We start from the raw sequence: 15,507 nt of genomic DNA on the forward strand, positions 1-15,507 counted from the left end.
TATGCTTATAACACATTCCCTGTTCCCATAATTATCGTGGCCTCAACATAAGGTAACATACTGTCCCTACATCCTTCACCTGACAGTTTCCATCTTCTCTTTCATATTATCTCCTCCCCATTCTTGTCTCCCACCCTCTTTGTTTGCTGCCCTCTGCCAATGCACCTGCCCATCTTTCCCTGCTCCTCTCCTTTTTCCCCCACATCTCTGCCCGATAACCTTTTGCTGTGCCTGTTGGCATTCTAGTCCCTGCACACTCCGCCAGACAGTGTTCCTCTCTTCCCCCACCGATACACTATTACTCCTTCCACGCCCAGTCCAGACTGCTGCTTCTATCCCATTTGTGACAGTTGCATTGTGACCCGAGCTGCCGGAGTTGTCTGTCATTTGTGTGAGATGTAGTTGCTTGTGTGTATGAATGGTGTGTGTTTCTCTTTTTCTGATGGAGGCTATGGCCGAAAGCTATGTGTGTCTTTTTAATTGTGCCTGCCTGCAACTTAACAAGTCATTTTTATGGTACCTAGCAATCCATCTTTTCCTTCATTGTTGATATTTCTACCTGGAGTTTCTATTGTTTAGAAAGTGGTGAGTTACCCCCAGAAAAGTATTCCATAGACATTGTTGAGTGGAAATATGCAAAATGTCATTTGTTTTAAAGACTAGTTCTATGATCAAAAGCAGCTGAACTTAATTGTTTGAGAAGCTCAGTAACATGCTTTCAGTTTCTATAGATGTGTACTCAAGAATTTAGAGCATTATACCCTCTTTACTGACTCCTGTACATGCACTACATTGGTTGCTAGTATGACACTATTTGTTGTACAGAGCTACATTTAAAATCAAAATTTAGGGAGAGTCCATATTCAGACAAACAGTTAATAATTCTTTGAAGAACATCATTAACAATCTTTTCCATTGTTTTCTCTCCTGTGGCATTCGTTATAATACTAGCGTCTTCTTTGACAAGTACTGATTTTGCTTTTTGAATGTTAAAGTGCAAGGTTATTCACATTTATAAGGAATAGGAATGAACTCAAAATTGAACCCTGTCTGACTCCCTTTGTGATTTCTTCGCACTCATTCAAATTGTCTATCCTTTCAGAATTGTTTGAATTATTCAGCACAACTTTTTGCATTCTGTTAAGTATGATGTCAACTAGTTGTATGTAAAGTCATCAATTGTATAAGACTTTTCTAAAAATGTAACATGATCTACTCGATCAAACCACCTTGGAACGATCACAAAATATACAAACTGATGATATTTTATTACTTAAGGCTTGTAATATTTCGTGAGTGAACGTATAAACAGCAGTCTCATTCAAGCAACTGTGATGCTAAGTAAATTGTTTCTACTTAAATGTGAGTCGACTCTTGAGTATATTACTTTTTCGAATATTTTGGACAAAGATGTCAGTAAGGAAATTGGAGGATACTTCTTTACGTCTTCTTGTTACCTTTCATACAAAGAAGTTCAACATTGTACATTTTAATCTGTCTGGAAAGATTCCCTCAACAATCACTTAGGACGTTACTTATTAAGTTAGAACAATTTTTCAGAATTCATCTCAAATTTCATCAACACCATATGAGCTTTTGTTGTTTAGAATATTTATAATTAATTTCAGTGAAGGATGTTAGTGTTACTTCTAGATGCTTAAATTTTTGTGGAATGACATTTTAATACATTCTCTTGCTACATTAACTGAACCATTTAATCATATTTTTTCAGCTTCATTTGGAACACGATTGTTAAAAGTACTCACAACATGGGAATTATCAGTCACAACATTATTTAGTTTGTTTGTTATGGTATCTTGTACATTGCCTAGCTGCCCTGTCTCCTGTTTGACAATATCCCATAAAATTTTTATCTTATTATCTGCATCATTAATTTCTGTTACTACAAACATACTTCTTGACATTCTATTTGGTCTTTGTACAAATTTCCCTCTTCAAGTTATTCTGCCAGAATAGCTTAACAAGTTCATAGGAAATTATCAGTCATATTTATTCACCCTGAATGTTCATCCCATTTCTGAACTTTTCTTTTATTTCCTTCACTGCTTCCTCAATATATGAAATAAGGAAGACTGCTTCCTTGCTTTATTCTTTTTAATCTGAGCACTTCTCTCATTTTCCATTCTTTTTCTCAAAAAAATGTTGTATGCTAATTTACAACTAGGTAATTGGGACTCTATTAAGTGCTTAGCATTCCCAAACTGAGGGAAGCAATGTATTGATGATAATAAAGCAAGTAATTCATAAATTAAGTCTGTATTTATAGAAATTTTTTGAGGTTTATATAACACACACAAACATTATTTTCAAAATCAAATGTCACATCATTTGATGAAAACTATGAGGACTGGAGGAAATACTACTCATCAGGTGTTGAGTCTGATCACGGATTAAAAGAAGTGTTGTGGTGTTGAGTCTGATCACGGATAAAAGAAGTGTTGTGTGACATGTGGTCAAGGGAACTACAATGACATTCAGTGACAGGCATGTTGGCAACGAAAATTATTTGTTTGACAGTCTGCATACATCTGGTAAGTGTAAGTTGTTTAAAATTTGTGTTTAGTTCATTTTAATGGCAAATTTCTTTGTGTATGTGACTCCTTATAAATATCTATCTCTTTCTTGCATTTTAACCACAAATACAGACAAAAAACTTGCCGATAATAAATGCAAAGGTGTTGTTTGTGCATGAAAATATGATTCACACTCTTGTAAATACTGTGTTGTATCTGATGTTCAATGTCAAACCAGTAGTGGTGTTTCTGATGCCCACTAAACATTGGCAGATGTCTTTACACTGACACACTGTAGCAAAGTCTATATTTCTGAATAAGACCTTCACCTGCCTTTGGAATACTTGTGCCATTCTTTATTCAACAATTCCATGAATAAAGCTCTCAGTCTTCTTATGAAAGTGCTGGCTGAGATTTCAGAATGACTAAATTCTCTGTTGTGCTTGGCTTCCTTTAACCAAAACATCTACCATTTTGAAAAATTTTTGATATGTTGTGCTCCAAAAGCAAAGCTCCACATTCTGGCCCAGGCACCCAAATTGCAAGCTACCAGCCACCATGTCATCCTCTGCTAATAGTGTCATTTGGATGCAGAATGGACGGTTATGGAGTCTGCACATCACTTTCCTGGTCATTGTCAGATTTCTAGATCTTGAAGCCACTACTTCTTACTCAGATAGCTCCTCAATTGGCGTCACAAGGCTAAGTGCAGCCCATTCCAGTCCTATCACCAAGGTAAAATCCCTGGCAGCACTCTGAATAGCAGTCTGACATCCTGACCACTGAGCTACAGAAGTAGACTGATGCTCCAAAACTGCAGCATATTTTAGGAAGATTGTGTTGGAAAAAACACTGCTTAATGAATCTCTTTAATTGTGCCACCAGTTTCAACTGACCTATTGATGATTTTGTCATAACATGAGCTGTTCATGTATTCCACGTGCAAGATGATAATTGTTTCTTCACCTGTGTAAATGCTTTAGGGTAGTAAGTTCTTATCTGTGATACAACATGATATGATCAATTCCTTCTCCTACAGTATGGCTGTAACCAGGCCAAAAAATTTCTCCTTGGGATATGTACAAGAACATCCTGAAAATTAGTGCCTTTGAGTTTTTTATGTGAAAACTCTTAAAGGTTTTTAAATAAAACAAATATTATTAACATTCTACATCTTTATTCTTCAAGTTTACATATTTATTTCTCAGTTAGCAATGAACATGTTTCTTATGATGAGGCGACAGTTTTTTGATACTGTCACTGTTGAGTGTTCAACTTTTTTGACAGAGCTACAGCCTCACATCTACTTGCACAGCTTCATAAATATCAAAGTGAAGTTCTCGAAGATGTTCTTTAAGTTTTGGAAAGTCACCTGTGGCATCATTTGAAATGTAGGGAGGATGACTGATGACAGTGAACCCAAGCTGTGGCACTGTTGGAGATACTGCAGCTCTCGAGTGTAGTCTCGCATTCTGATGATGAAGCAGAGTGTACTCCATGTGTGGACGAACTCTTCAATTTTTAAACTCGAATACAGCATGCTGTTTCTCAGGCAGCGTCATAGTTACATTACACACCACGCCCCCTATTGGCAGAGGGCTGCAAATATGTAGACATGAAATAATACAGATGTAGTATGTTAATGATGTCTGTTTCATTTGAAAAGCTTTAAGTGTTTTCGTGCAAAAAATTCAGATGTGTCACTTTTCATTATCCCCTCATATGTATAGTCAACTGTGACTTCAGTACTGACTATTCTGTCTCAAGTTTAAATCATGTAAGGTCAAATCTATCTCTAAATTTCTGTCTTTGAGTTTTCAGATATGAACAAAAATACAGATTGAACATACATGTGATTGTCAGTAAACAGCTTAACTTGAAAGATCAACACCTACTCCAGCACTTCTACATTGGTTTCAAATGCCAGAAAATGTTGAAGAACGAGGTGTACATGTCACATATTGCATCACTTGAAATGTATTACTTTCAGCTCTAGTTAGCAATGTCAGTGTGCTCACCATCACATGTTCTCACATCAGATTAAATTGTTTACTGATGTCCATTACATAAAAAAAAAAACTTGAAATAGAATTACCATTATCAAAATCATGATGTGCTAACATGCATATGTTAGGGTGATGTTTTGTACCCTGATTAAGATCTAGTGGATCGAAACCAATAGCAAGATAGATTCAGTTAGCAACTGTCAGCGTGTCATCCAATGTGATTTTTATAATGTACAATTTTTTTTCCTTTAATACCATTACATGACTTCATCGAACAGAGACAGACATATTGGTGATTTTGTCATAATGTAAGCAGGTCCTGTATGTCACATGGAAGATGTTGAGTCTTTCTTCGGCTGTGTGAATGCTTTAGGTTAGTAATCCCTTATCTGTGATGCAGTATTATTATGTTCAGTTCCTTCTCTTGTTAGGAAGCATACTGAGGATCATATAAGATGACTGTCAACTCTGCTTTTAGAATAGAAGCTATAATGTTTGCTGATGAAGCAAACATATTGGTGAACAGCCCAGACACTTTCATGCCAGGTGCAGCTGGGAGAATCATAGAATAGGCTTACAGCTGGTTCACAGCAAGTAGTTTCACCCTTAATCTTGCAGGAGCTCATATTATGCAATTCTACACAGTGCCTTACAGGTACCATAAGTGGAGATTAGTGAGTGTTCACTGGGTAATGCTTCACATGTGAACTTCCTAGATATCCAGATAGATGATAGGACGGGATGGCACCAGCTTGTGGATGTTTTTATTTTTTTCAATGCGAATGAATCTGTCAGGCATATTTAAAGGTATTGTTTTATTCTCTGTCAATTTGGGCATTATGACTGCAAGGCATTATTTTTAGGCCCCTCTGTAATAAACTGGATAATTATTGGAACAACCATAATACACTTAGATAGAGGGCTTGATCAAATTGATGTCCTTAATAGTTAATTCCATCCTTTCTGTTGATGATATTGATGGTACCAGCACCTCAAGTAGAAGGAAGTCTAGCTACCAGACTTCCTACCAGCTGGCACTATTAATACCATAAGCATGAAGGAAGGAATTCATTACCATGGTCATTTGTTTCATCATGATCTCCATCAAAGTGAATTAAGGCGATTATCTGGTTATTGATATGATTATCCATTTTATAATAGAGAGGTCTGAAGATGGTGCAACCTGAAATTGATAACAAATAGAGCAAGGCCTTTAAATAAAACTTAAGGATTCAGTCAACTTCAGAAGAATGTAAAGTAACAGCTGGCGTCACCTAGTCTACACGAAGCATGTAGAGGAGTTGATCTGGGAGTTCAGTTCTGCCTGCTTTGCGTGTGGAGATCTCTCTTATTGTGTTGACTTGCAGACTGTATTGCTGGCGTGCTTTGCACACTTTCATACTGTGCTGTGGTATGGTCTACTGAGGCAGTGCAGCTGGGGTGAAAGGAGTGTCTATTCTACAGGGGAGTGTTATGCAAATATTGTGTGCGGTTGGCAACTGAGCATCTCACAGAATTCTTTTGGGAAACCTAGGGATTCTTACACTTACATGCTGATACATGTGTTTCCTATTCCTAGTTGTATTAGTGGTTAATAATGGGAGTGAATGTGTTAAAATAAACTGGACCATTATTGCTATAAAATAATTAATCTGTAGATGTTCTGTATGGAAAAAAATTCATGATTTTTACGTATCTTTCATTGCAACTGAAAGCTTATAGAAATGGTTTTTTCACCATTATATTATGTATCTAGAGCTTATGTGTGAAATATAATATTGTAAGACATCATAAATGTATACTGTTAAACTAATTCAATAAAATGTGTTTCCTGAAATTTTTGTTTTTTGTAGATGTTGACTTCAGTGATTACAGTTCTCACTTTATCAAAATATTTGGGCCCAAAAATGCAAGTTTCACTTAACTGTAATATGTGTATTAGAGAATCTTAACTTCATCAGTTTAATAGACAGACCGTAGTAATATGCATGAAGTTGCATAAATGCTTTGTCTGAAATATTGGATAAAATCAGTAGCTGAGCAGTTAAAAAAAAATTGCTTTTTTCAAAGTAACTATAGTTTTCCTGATAAACATATATAAAGTAATTGCCGTAATTATCAGTGTGAGCAGACAACCACTATTATTAATAACTTAGAAGAAGGAGCAAGAAGTGATTGCTTCTGCCAGATGACTCACTTGTTCAACATCCTGGATTGTTCTTCTTCATGATGGGGATTTACAGATAATGATGTGAGACTTTATTTTATTTTATTTATTTACTTAGAATCCTTGTATCTCATCATTATGAAATGTTACCTTATTTGTCATAATGATCTTTTGTATGTAATAGGACATGAAAGATTTACAGTTATATGTTGGCTTCTTATGTACAACATGAAATCATACACATAAGAGCAGTCATAATATACTAAATTAGAATAATAAATGAATACAATTCATTTTTCAAATGAGCATTTTGGGGCACTATGACAAAGGAAATAATCTGCTCTGTTTTGAATGCCGATGATTTAAGTATTCCTTGGCACTATAAAAACTCTTGCTAATTAGCATTTCTTGAGTTCTTTATTGTTTATGCAGAATTTTGATAGTCTTGTAATTTCCTTTAGTAGTTCATTATACAGGATTTTGGGATGATAAAGAGTACTTTTTTGATACATGGCTTTTGTGTGAGCAATAAATTGTGGTCAGTAACTTTTTTCTATGGAATTTATGATCTGTTTTAAAAAGATATAGCTTACTGGTCAGTTGACCTATTTTACATTTGTGGTGTCTGTTCATTCGGACATGTCCAAGAGAACAGACACCATTTTGGTCCTGCAGTGACAATGAATCAAGACATTAACTATCAATGGGCATTGATTTATATCAATGGGGCAAGTTGAAAATTGATGCTGGACCAGGATTTGAACTCAGGTCTCCTGCTTATTAGACAGATGAGCTGACCACTACACAATCTGGATACAGTGGTCGCAAGTAATGAGGATAATGAAGAGGAGCTGTACATCAGTAACGTGTGGCATAAGTTGAGAATTTAATTTTGAAGGAAGTTGTACTAAGGTAGTGCATGCAGTTGCGGTGACCACTGTGTCTGGATAGCGTAGTAGTCAGCAAATCTGCTTAGTAACCAGGGGACCGAGGCTCGAATTCCAGTCCGGCACAGATTTTCAACTGTTCCATTGATATAGATCAATGCCCACTGGCAGCTAATGTCTTTAACTCCTTTAGTGTCTTGACCTATTTTTCCTAAAAGCATTTTGTCCATTAAATAATACTTGATTTTCATCAAGAAAATGAAACATGTCTTTCATGAATTACTTTTTCAGTTACTTTCAAAAATCCAGATAACAGTGATGTAGGTCAGTAATTGATAAAATCAGGCTGGTCACCCTTCTTGTAAATTGGCTTAACAATCAAATATTTTAGTTTTCCTGAGAAGACCCCAGTACTAAATGATACATTTATGATGTCAGCAAGTTGGGTATCTATGTATCTTGCACTGTGCTTTATTATTTTCTGTGGAATCCCATAACTTCCATATGACATTTTATTTTTTAAAGTATTTATAGAATTTTGTACCTATTATGCAGTAACAGGACACTGAAACACGTTTTTATTGTTCATGGGGATTTGCACTCAGGAGCTGAAATTACTTATCTTCGAGTTAGCTTTGCTGCTATGTTAGTGTAATTTTTGTTAAATATGTTGGCTATTTTCAGTGGGTCCTCAACAATATTCCTTTCACTTTTAATTATAAAATTGTTGTTTTTTTGTTTACCTATATCCCTATTTATTATCTTCCAGGTTGATTTTATTTAGTTGCTGCCTTTCATGATATACGAGTCATTATTAAGTTTCTTAGTTGCTATTATAACCTTCTTATATAATTTTCTGCAAATTTTTGCATACGGTTTTAAAGCAGTAGTAGTTCTGGCAGATTTGTTTAATGTTCTCAGGGTGGCTGCTGATTTTTTATTCCCTGGATTACCCATGCCTTTGCTTTAAAAAGTCTGAATCACTTGATAAGAAATGAGACACCATAACAATGCTTCTAACTTGCAAGAAATGACTCAAACTTTTTATCTACATCACAGGTTGATTCCATGTCCCAAGTTATATTTTTTAGTATGTGATCAATGAGCCTTATGCTGGCTTTATTAATAAATCTCCTTTCTTTGTATTTACCAATAAATCTCCTTTCTTTGTATTTACCACAGACTGCTGAATCCTTATTAGATATACTATTTAAGGTCAATGTAACTTGCCCTATGATCCAAAAACCCAGTATCTATTACCTCAGTGATATGCTCACGCTTGTTCTTATTGACAAATACTTGATCAATTATTGTTTCAGACCCATTTGTACATCTAGTGTTTTTGAATGCTGTTGCTGTCATATGATAAGGACAGATTGATCAATTGTTGTTGTTTATTACAGTTATTTTTAAAATTAACATTAAAATCTTCTAGAATAATTGTATTTTCTAGTTGATTTTTTAGTTAATTTAGCAGAATTCAACATTCTGCAGGGAAAAAGTAAAATTGCCTGATGGTGATCTATACACACTTGCAGTAACCATTTTGAGTTTGTTTAATTCACATACACATTACTCAGAGTTTTTCTCCATGCGTTTTACTTATTATATTTAATTTCCTTTGCATTTAGCTCTGTCCTAACATATATGCAAGTGCCACCTTCTTTATTGTTAATTCTATAAAACTTATTTATCATTTCAATCTCACATAACAGCAATACATACATGCATTTCTTTTAGCCAATGTAACAATATTATCTTTTAGCCAATGTCCATTTATACATTTTAAATAGTCATCCAGAATTACTTCCATTTCACCTTGCTTGCTGCCTAAACACTGTACATTTTGATAGAAAATAGTTTTGTTTTCTGACATTTGTGCACCATTTACCTAACTATTTGTGTGACGCTGCCTGCTAATAAAAAATCCAAGAGCTGTGTTGGTGGAGCTTTGTGAATAAATGAATAGTGACATTCAGTGACAGCATAGAATTTTCTTCTTTGCATTTTGTAATAGAATCCCAAAAGCAGCTCCACATCTTTCTTCATTACATATCCCTAATACTCCTTCACTTGGAGAGGTATCTTGCTGGAAGGCTGCAAATGTCTCTGTGTGTAAAAATGAGGTCTAATGAGAGTTTCAGTTGAAATACTAGGTGATGGTAACTAGCACCAAAGCTGTTGTAAACCTATAGTGTGTGTGTGTGTGTGTGTGTGTATGTGTATGTATTTGTGTGTAATCAAACAGCATGTGATACAAGTGCCTCCACGGCAGCCTACAGCAGAGGTTGCTTTGCAACCTGGACAGATCATGCGAGCATTGTGCCATGTGCACAACAGCCCACTATAACCCCAGGCACACCTAGCCCTCGGTCTCACTTATGTTTACTTGCTTATTGTATGCTCACCTACAAGACTGTATGTTGATGGGTTCTATAGGTATGAGACTTTTTACTGTTTTATGCTTCATTCAGTGTTATTGTGGATCTCTTCATGTGGAAGCAGAATAAAAAATGATAGGTTTTACTTCTGACATTGTGTCTGTACAATGTTACAACATACTTGGTGACAAGTGCCGCTTTGTTTCAATATAGTGGCCAACATATCAGTGGAAGAATTCTTCAGTCTCTTGTTGAACAACAGGGAGCTGTCACCAACCAGCAGTAGGCTCTCTCCATGGCACTAAACAATTTGGCATCCTTGTTGACACTGCCAGATTGCACTGCCGTTTATGTAAGACCCATTTCATCCAAATGATGATTCTGCCGAAGTTGGGAATGCATATGAAAAAATGTCTTCAGCAACATTTTCAAACTTTTGGAGTCGGCAACCCCAATTTCCCCAATTTGTGTAAGGCTTTATTTGTGTTATGGATTTCTCCATTTCTCCTCATGTTTATCACCATTTGTGTCAGCTAGCTCATCTTCAGGAATTTGCCAGTCTCTCTTTCAATGAAATGTGTTAGTTGCTCTTTAATTATCATTGCAAATATACTCACATTATTGCTGCTAGCATTTAGTTCTATCATTGTCAATAGCAGCTGCAACAGTTGTACAGAGCTTGGGCAGCAGAACTTCATGGGCATAGCCATCATTGCCACTTTGTTATTGAGGCTTACTGGGACTCATATGCTAATTTAATGGTTTTGTGATGCTATAATACACCTGGCCCCTCACACGGAAGTTTGTGTTGTTTTGTTCAACATGAGCACCCATATGTTTGCAACTCTCAACCTCCTTCACCAGACATGAATGTGGATGTGAACAGTGTTTCCCAAGCGATGGTGGCCCCAAACAAACTCTACACTGAAGTGCATGTGATGGACAAGTTGCTAAAAATGCAAGTGGACATGGGTGCAGCAGTGACTATGTTAAATTCTCAGACCTAAGTGGATCTTGGATCACTGGCATTGCCCTTTTATGCCATTGGTTGGTGAGTTACAAATAACAAAAACTCATATTGGAACAGTTTTCTACTTCCATAGTAAACACAGAAGTTGTTCAGCCTTTGACCTTTCTCGTAGTGGATGATGCCAAAACTAAAAAATTATTTGGGTTAGATGCCTGTAAAGTTTTTGGGTTCTCTATTTCTGACGAAGTGCACCTGGTATCTGATCAAAACCAACAACTAGATTATTCCTCCCTGTTTTCAGTAGGTTTCGGGCATGCTACCAGTTTCAAGGCTCACATCACAATGAAACCAACGATGCACACCCACGTGTGTGTGTGTGTGTGTGTGTGTGTGTGTGTGTGTGTGTGTGTGTGTGTATATATATATATATATATATATATATATATATATATTTTTTTTTTTTTTTTGTGCCAACCCAGTCCCAGTAGGTTTACAGGAGCAAGTCAAATTGGAACTAGAATGACTTACATCTTTGGATGTTGTCATGCCTGTCTTAGTGAACTGTCTACTCCATTGTCAATAGTCAAAAACCTAATGGCAACCTTTGGCTCTGTGGTGATTTCAAAGTGTCTGTAAATTCAGAGTCTATTATTGATACCTATCCCTTACCCCGTCCAGATGAACTCTTAGCACAGCTTTCCAGGAGCTAATATTTTTCCACAATAGACTTGTCAGTAGTGTACTTACAACTGCCTCTGGATGATGATTCCAAACATGTCCTTGTAGTGAATATCCCCTTTGGGTTATATGAGTACCAGCACTTGCCATTCAGCATGGCTAGCATCCCTGTCATTTTCTCCATGGCCTCCCTGCTGGGTGTGTTAACTACCTGTACGATATTGGGGTCTCGGATTCCTCAACAGATGAACATCTATGAAATCTTCGTGACTTGTTCATGGTGCTACGGGCAGTCTGCTTGAAATTTAACTTGGACACATCACAGTGTTTTAGCCGTCTATCATCTATCCTGGTTTTGAAGTCTTGCATGCTGGTGTCAAGCCTTTTTACCAGAACGTTGATGCCATTACAGCTTTGCCACATCCTACTGATGTCAAAGAGCTGCAAACCTTTCTCGGAAAGATTGCGTACTACCGTAAATTTATTCCTGGTGCAGTTACACTGGCCATGCTCTCTTACATAAACATGTTCCTTTCCACTCGCTGCCTGCTAGCGAGCGTGCTTTTACCCTATTATGATCCAATACACTAGGCACCTCTCTTGGTTACCTTCCAGCCAGGCAACATTTTGTTTTGGCTACAGATGCCTCCCAGTAAGGCCTTGGGGCTGTTCTTGCATACAAATATGTAGGCAGTTCTGATCAGGCAGTTCTGAACACCCCATTGCATAAGCTACCAAAACTGAATAAGGCACAGCAGCACTACTCGCAGATTTTTTTTTTTTTTTTTAAAAAAAAAAAAAGGCCCTTGCTATTGCATAAGCACTTCAAAAATTTCATGTTTTCCTATTCAGTTCTAAGTTTCATTTGATTACTGAGCATAAAACTCTGGTTTATCTTTTCTATCCTTTGGCATCTTTACCAGCAAAGCATCCCATCATCTGCAACACTGGGCTTGGTTTTTGTCACACTAAAACTAAGAGATTCAATTCTGACCTACAGCAGAACACACTAACACTGATGCTCTTTCTCGATTGCCAATTGGTATTAATCCAGCATTTGGTCAGGAAGAACTGTTTGTCAGGAAGAACTGTTTAGTTTCCATTTAGATGTCAAAGACCAAAATTCTATGGATGGTTATCCCATTACCAGTTCTTGTATTTCAGCAGCTGCTGCGGCTGATCCAGCCTTATGTGAGGTTGTTCAGTTTCTCCACCACAGCTGGCTGGATAAACAACTGAGCCACTTGTTGGATCCTTTGCATAATTATTATGCTTTCCACCACCAACTCTCAGTTCGCGATGGTGTGTTATTGTTGGCTACTGAAGAGTTGACACGCACAGTTGTGATCCCATCCTAATTGCAGTGGTATGTCATGTGCCCTCTCTATCTGGACCATTTGGGTGTCCCTCGTACAAAATTGCTGGTCCATCGGCATATGTTTTGGCCGGGTACTGGCTATGATATCACATGCGAAGTGACAGACTGCTCGCAGTGTTCCACCCATTAAGTGGCATCATAGGCCTCTCTTTCCCCATGGTCACCCCACCTAGCACCCCTCAGAGTGTATTCATGTTGACTTTGTGGGTCCGTTCCTTAGCTCCTTTTGACTTGTAGTAGTTGGTGCTCTTTCAAAATTTCCTTATGTGGTTCTTTGCCCATCCATGTCCATGACGGCTACAGTCATGGTCCTCTCAAAGATTTTTTCCCTACAAGGATTACTGTATATGCTTATGATGGACAACAGCCCACAACTTTCTGTCTCAAGATTTTGAAGGTTTTTGTACAAAAAGTGGTATCTGGCACGTTATGGCCCCTCCAATGGAGAGGCGGAGCAGCTTGCCCATACATTCAGACCGTATATGAAAACATATATCACTCAATCTTCTCCCGAGGATGCCCTTGATAGGTTCTTTAGACCCTATATGTTCACTCCAGTTGGCGACTGTAGCACGACAGAGCTGCTTAACTTCTGCCAGCCCCCTATGCTCTCAGTGATTCCATTGGGGCTCTGCCATCTGGGCCCATGGATTTGGCTGCCACCGTACGTGGATATTACCGGTAGTCCAGCACTGCTAAGGCTGCCACCTCTGCATTATGTGCACCTCTGATGGCTTGGTGTAATGACACTACAACCAGCTCCATGCATGCAAGACCAACCATGCTCCAGAGAGCCTTCCACCCCCACTGCCTCTACCAACATTGTGCCAGACCCCATGGTGTGGTCCATACCTCCTCTAGCTCCAGTGCTGTCTTCACTCTGGGAGCCACAGCTGCCAGACGAAGTAATCAGCACCAGGCTGCCTTCATCTCCATAGCTGCTGTTGCTGTCACCTCCCCCAGCTGCCTCCAGCGACAAGTGCCTGCCCGGATGTGGACATGGGTACAGCACCATCATCACCATTGCTTCCTTACAGCCTCTTGGAGGGGAGGGGGCGCCATGCCTGTCCACACCAATGTCATTTCAGACCATTTTCTCCTGTGGCAGCAGAACATCTGCTCCAGCATTTGTCACCTACTGGTGAAGACATGGACGTGGACATTTCCATAGTGGAGCTCACACAGTCAAACAGTGTGCAATACAAGTGCCTTCACGGCAGGCATAGACAGGTTGCCTCACAACCTGGACAGACGGCACAGCAAGCACTATGCCATGTGCACAACAGTCCAATATAAGCCTGGCATGCTTGGCTCTCAGCTTATTGTATGCTCGCCTACAAGATTTCATTTGATGTGTTCTATAGTTATGAGACTTTTTACCACTCTATACTTCATTCAGTATTATATATCTAAAAACAAAGATGATGAGACTTACCAAACAAAAGTGCTTGCAGGTCGATAGACACACAAACAAACACAAACATACACACAAAATTCAAGCTTTCGCAACAAACGGTTGCTTCATCAGGAAAGAGGGAAGGAGAAGGTAAGATGAAAGGATGTGGGTTTTAAGGGAGAGGGTAAGGAGTCATTCCAATCCCGGGAGCGGAAAGACTTACCTTAGGGGGAAAAAAGGACAGGTATACACTCGCACACACACACATATCCATCCGCACATACATAGACACAAGCTTGAATTTTGTGTGTATGTTTGTGTTTGTTTGTGTGTCTATCGACCTGCCAGCGCTTTTGTTTGGTAAGTCTCATCATCTTTGTTTTTAGACATATTTTTCCCACATGGAATGTTTCCTTCTATTATATTCATTCAGTATTATAGTGGATCTCTTCATGTGGAAGCAGAATAAGACTGAGTTGCCATTACTTCTGCTGTTGCATCTGTACAATATTACAACAAAAGGAGTTACAGCTGCCAACATCTATATTTTCACTGTACTTTGATGAAAAATCCTATATCAGTCTGAGGTAGAAGACAGGCAATGGTTCTTTTTATCTTACCGATGACCAATTTTGGATACCACAGCCCATTCTCAAATCACCCACATAGAAAAATGGTGTATTCCATGACAGCATGCAAACCATGTTAATATCATACATACTTGTGTCGAAGTCAAGTTTTTCAGTGACCATTGGCAGGACAAACATTTTGTCAGTAAAAAGAACTGAATTTTGCAACTCTGGCTGTTTTCTACATGAAACCAGTTAACACAAACTGCATTCCCATTTGAGACCTGAGTTTCTCCTGGCGTATACAACTTTCAAATAACTTCCGGGAATTCAGCCAGGTAACACTTTCAGCAACCGCCGATATTTCGGCGGGAGAACACCCCGCCATTTTCAAGGCAAACTGCAACGGACAGGCGACATACATGCAAATTTAATACCTCGGTTCTCGGACCCAAGCAGGAAAGATAACACACACACACTGAACACTAGTGCCACCAAAGATGGCCAAAGTCAGAGCTATCGATAGTGAGACTATGAATTC

General features: G+C 38.2%; 1 protein-coding gene across 3 annotated transcripts in view; it reads right to left on the reverse strand.

The window, feature by feature from the left end:
- Positions 1-15,507, reverse strand: part of LOC124803128 (ethylmalonyl-CoA decarboxylase-like) — a 68,495-nt gene that overhangs the window by 15,325 nt on the left and 37,663 nt on the right. Inside the window, exon 3 of one of the 3 annotated variants that reach the window (XM_047264307.1) lies at positions 15,119-15,243. The exons of 1 other annotated variant lie outside the window; for it this stretch is intronic. In XM_047264307.1, coding sequence (XP_047120263.1) covers positions 15,119-15,164 — 46 coding nt within the window. In that variant the 5' untranslated portion in view covers positions 15,165-15,243. Of the gene's footprint in view, positions 1-15,118; positions 15,244-15,507 lie in introns of those variants that run through there. One more of the 3 variants, XM_047264306.1, reaches the window with a different exon arrangement.

Source organism: Schistocerca piceifrons, chromosome 6 (genome assembly GCF_021461385.2).
Source record: "Schistocerca piceifrons isolate TAMUIC-IGC-003096 chromosome 6, iqSchPice1.1, whole genome shotgun sequence".
Lineage (NCBI taxonomy): Eukaryota > Metazoa > Arthropoda > Insecta > Orthoptera > Acrididae > Schistocerca > Schistocerca piceifrons.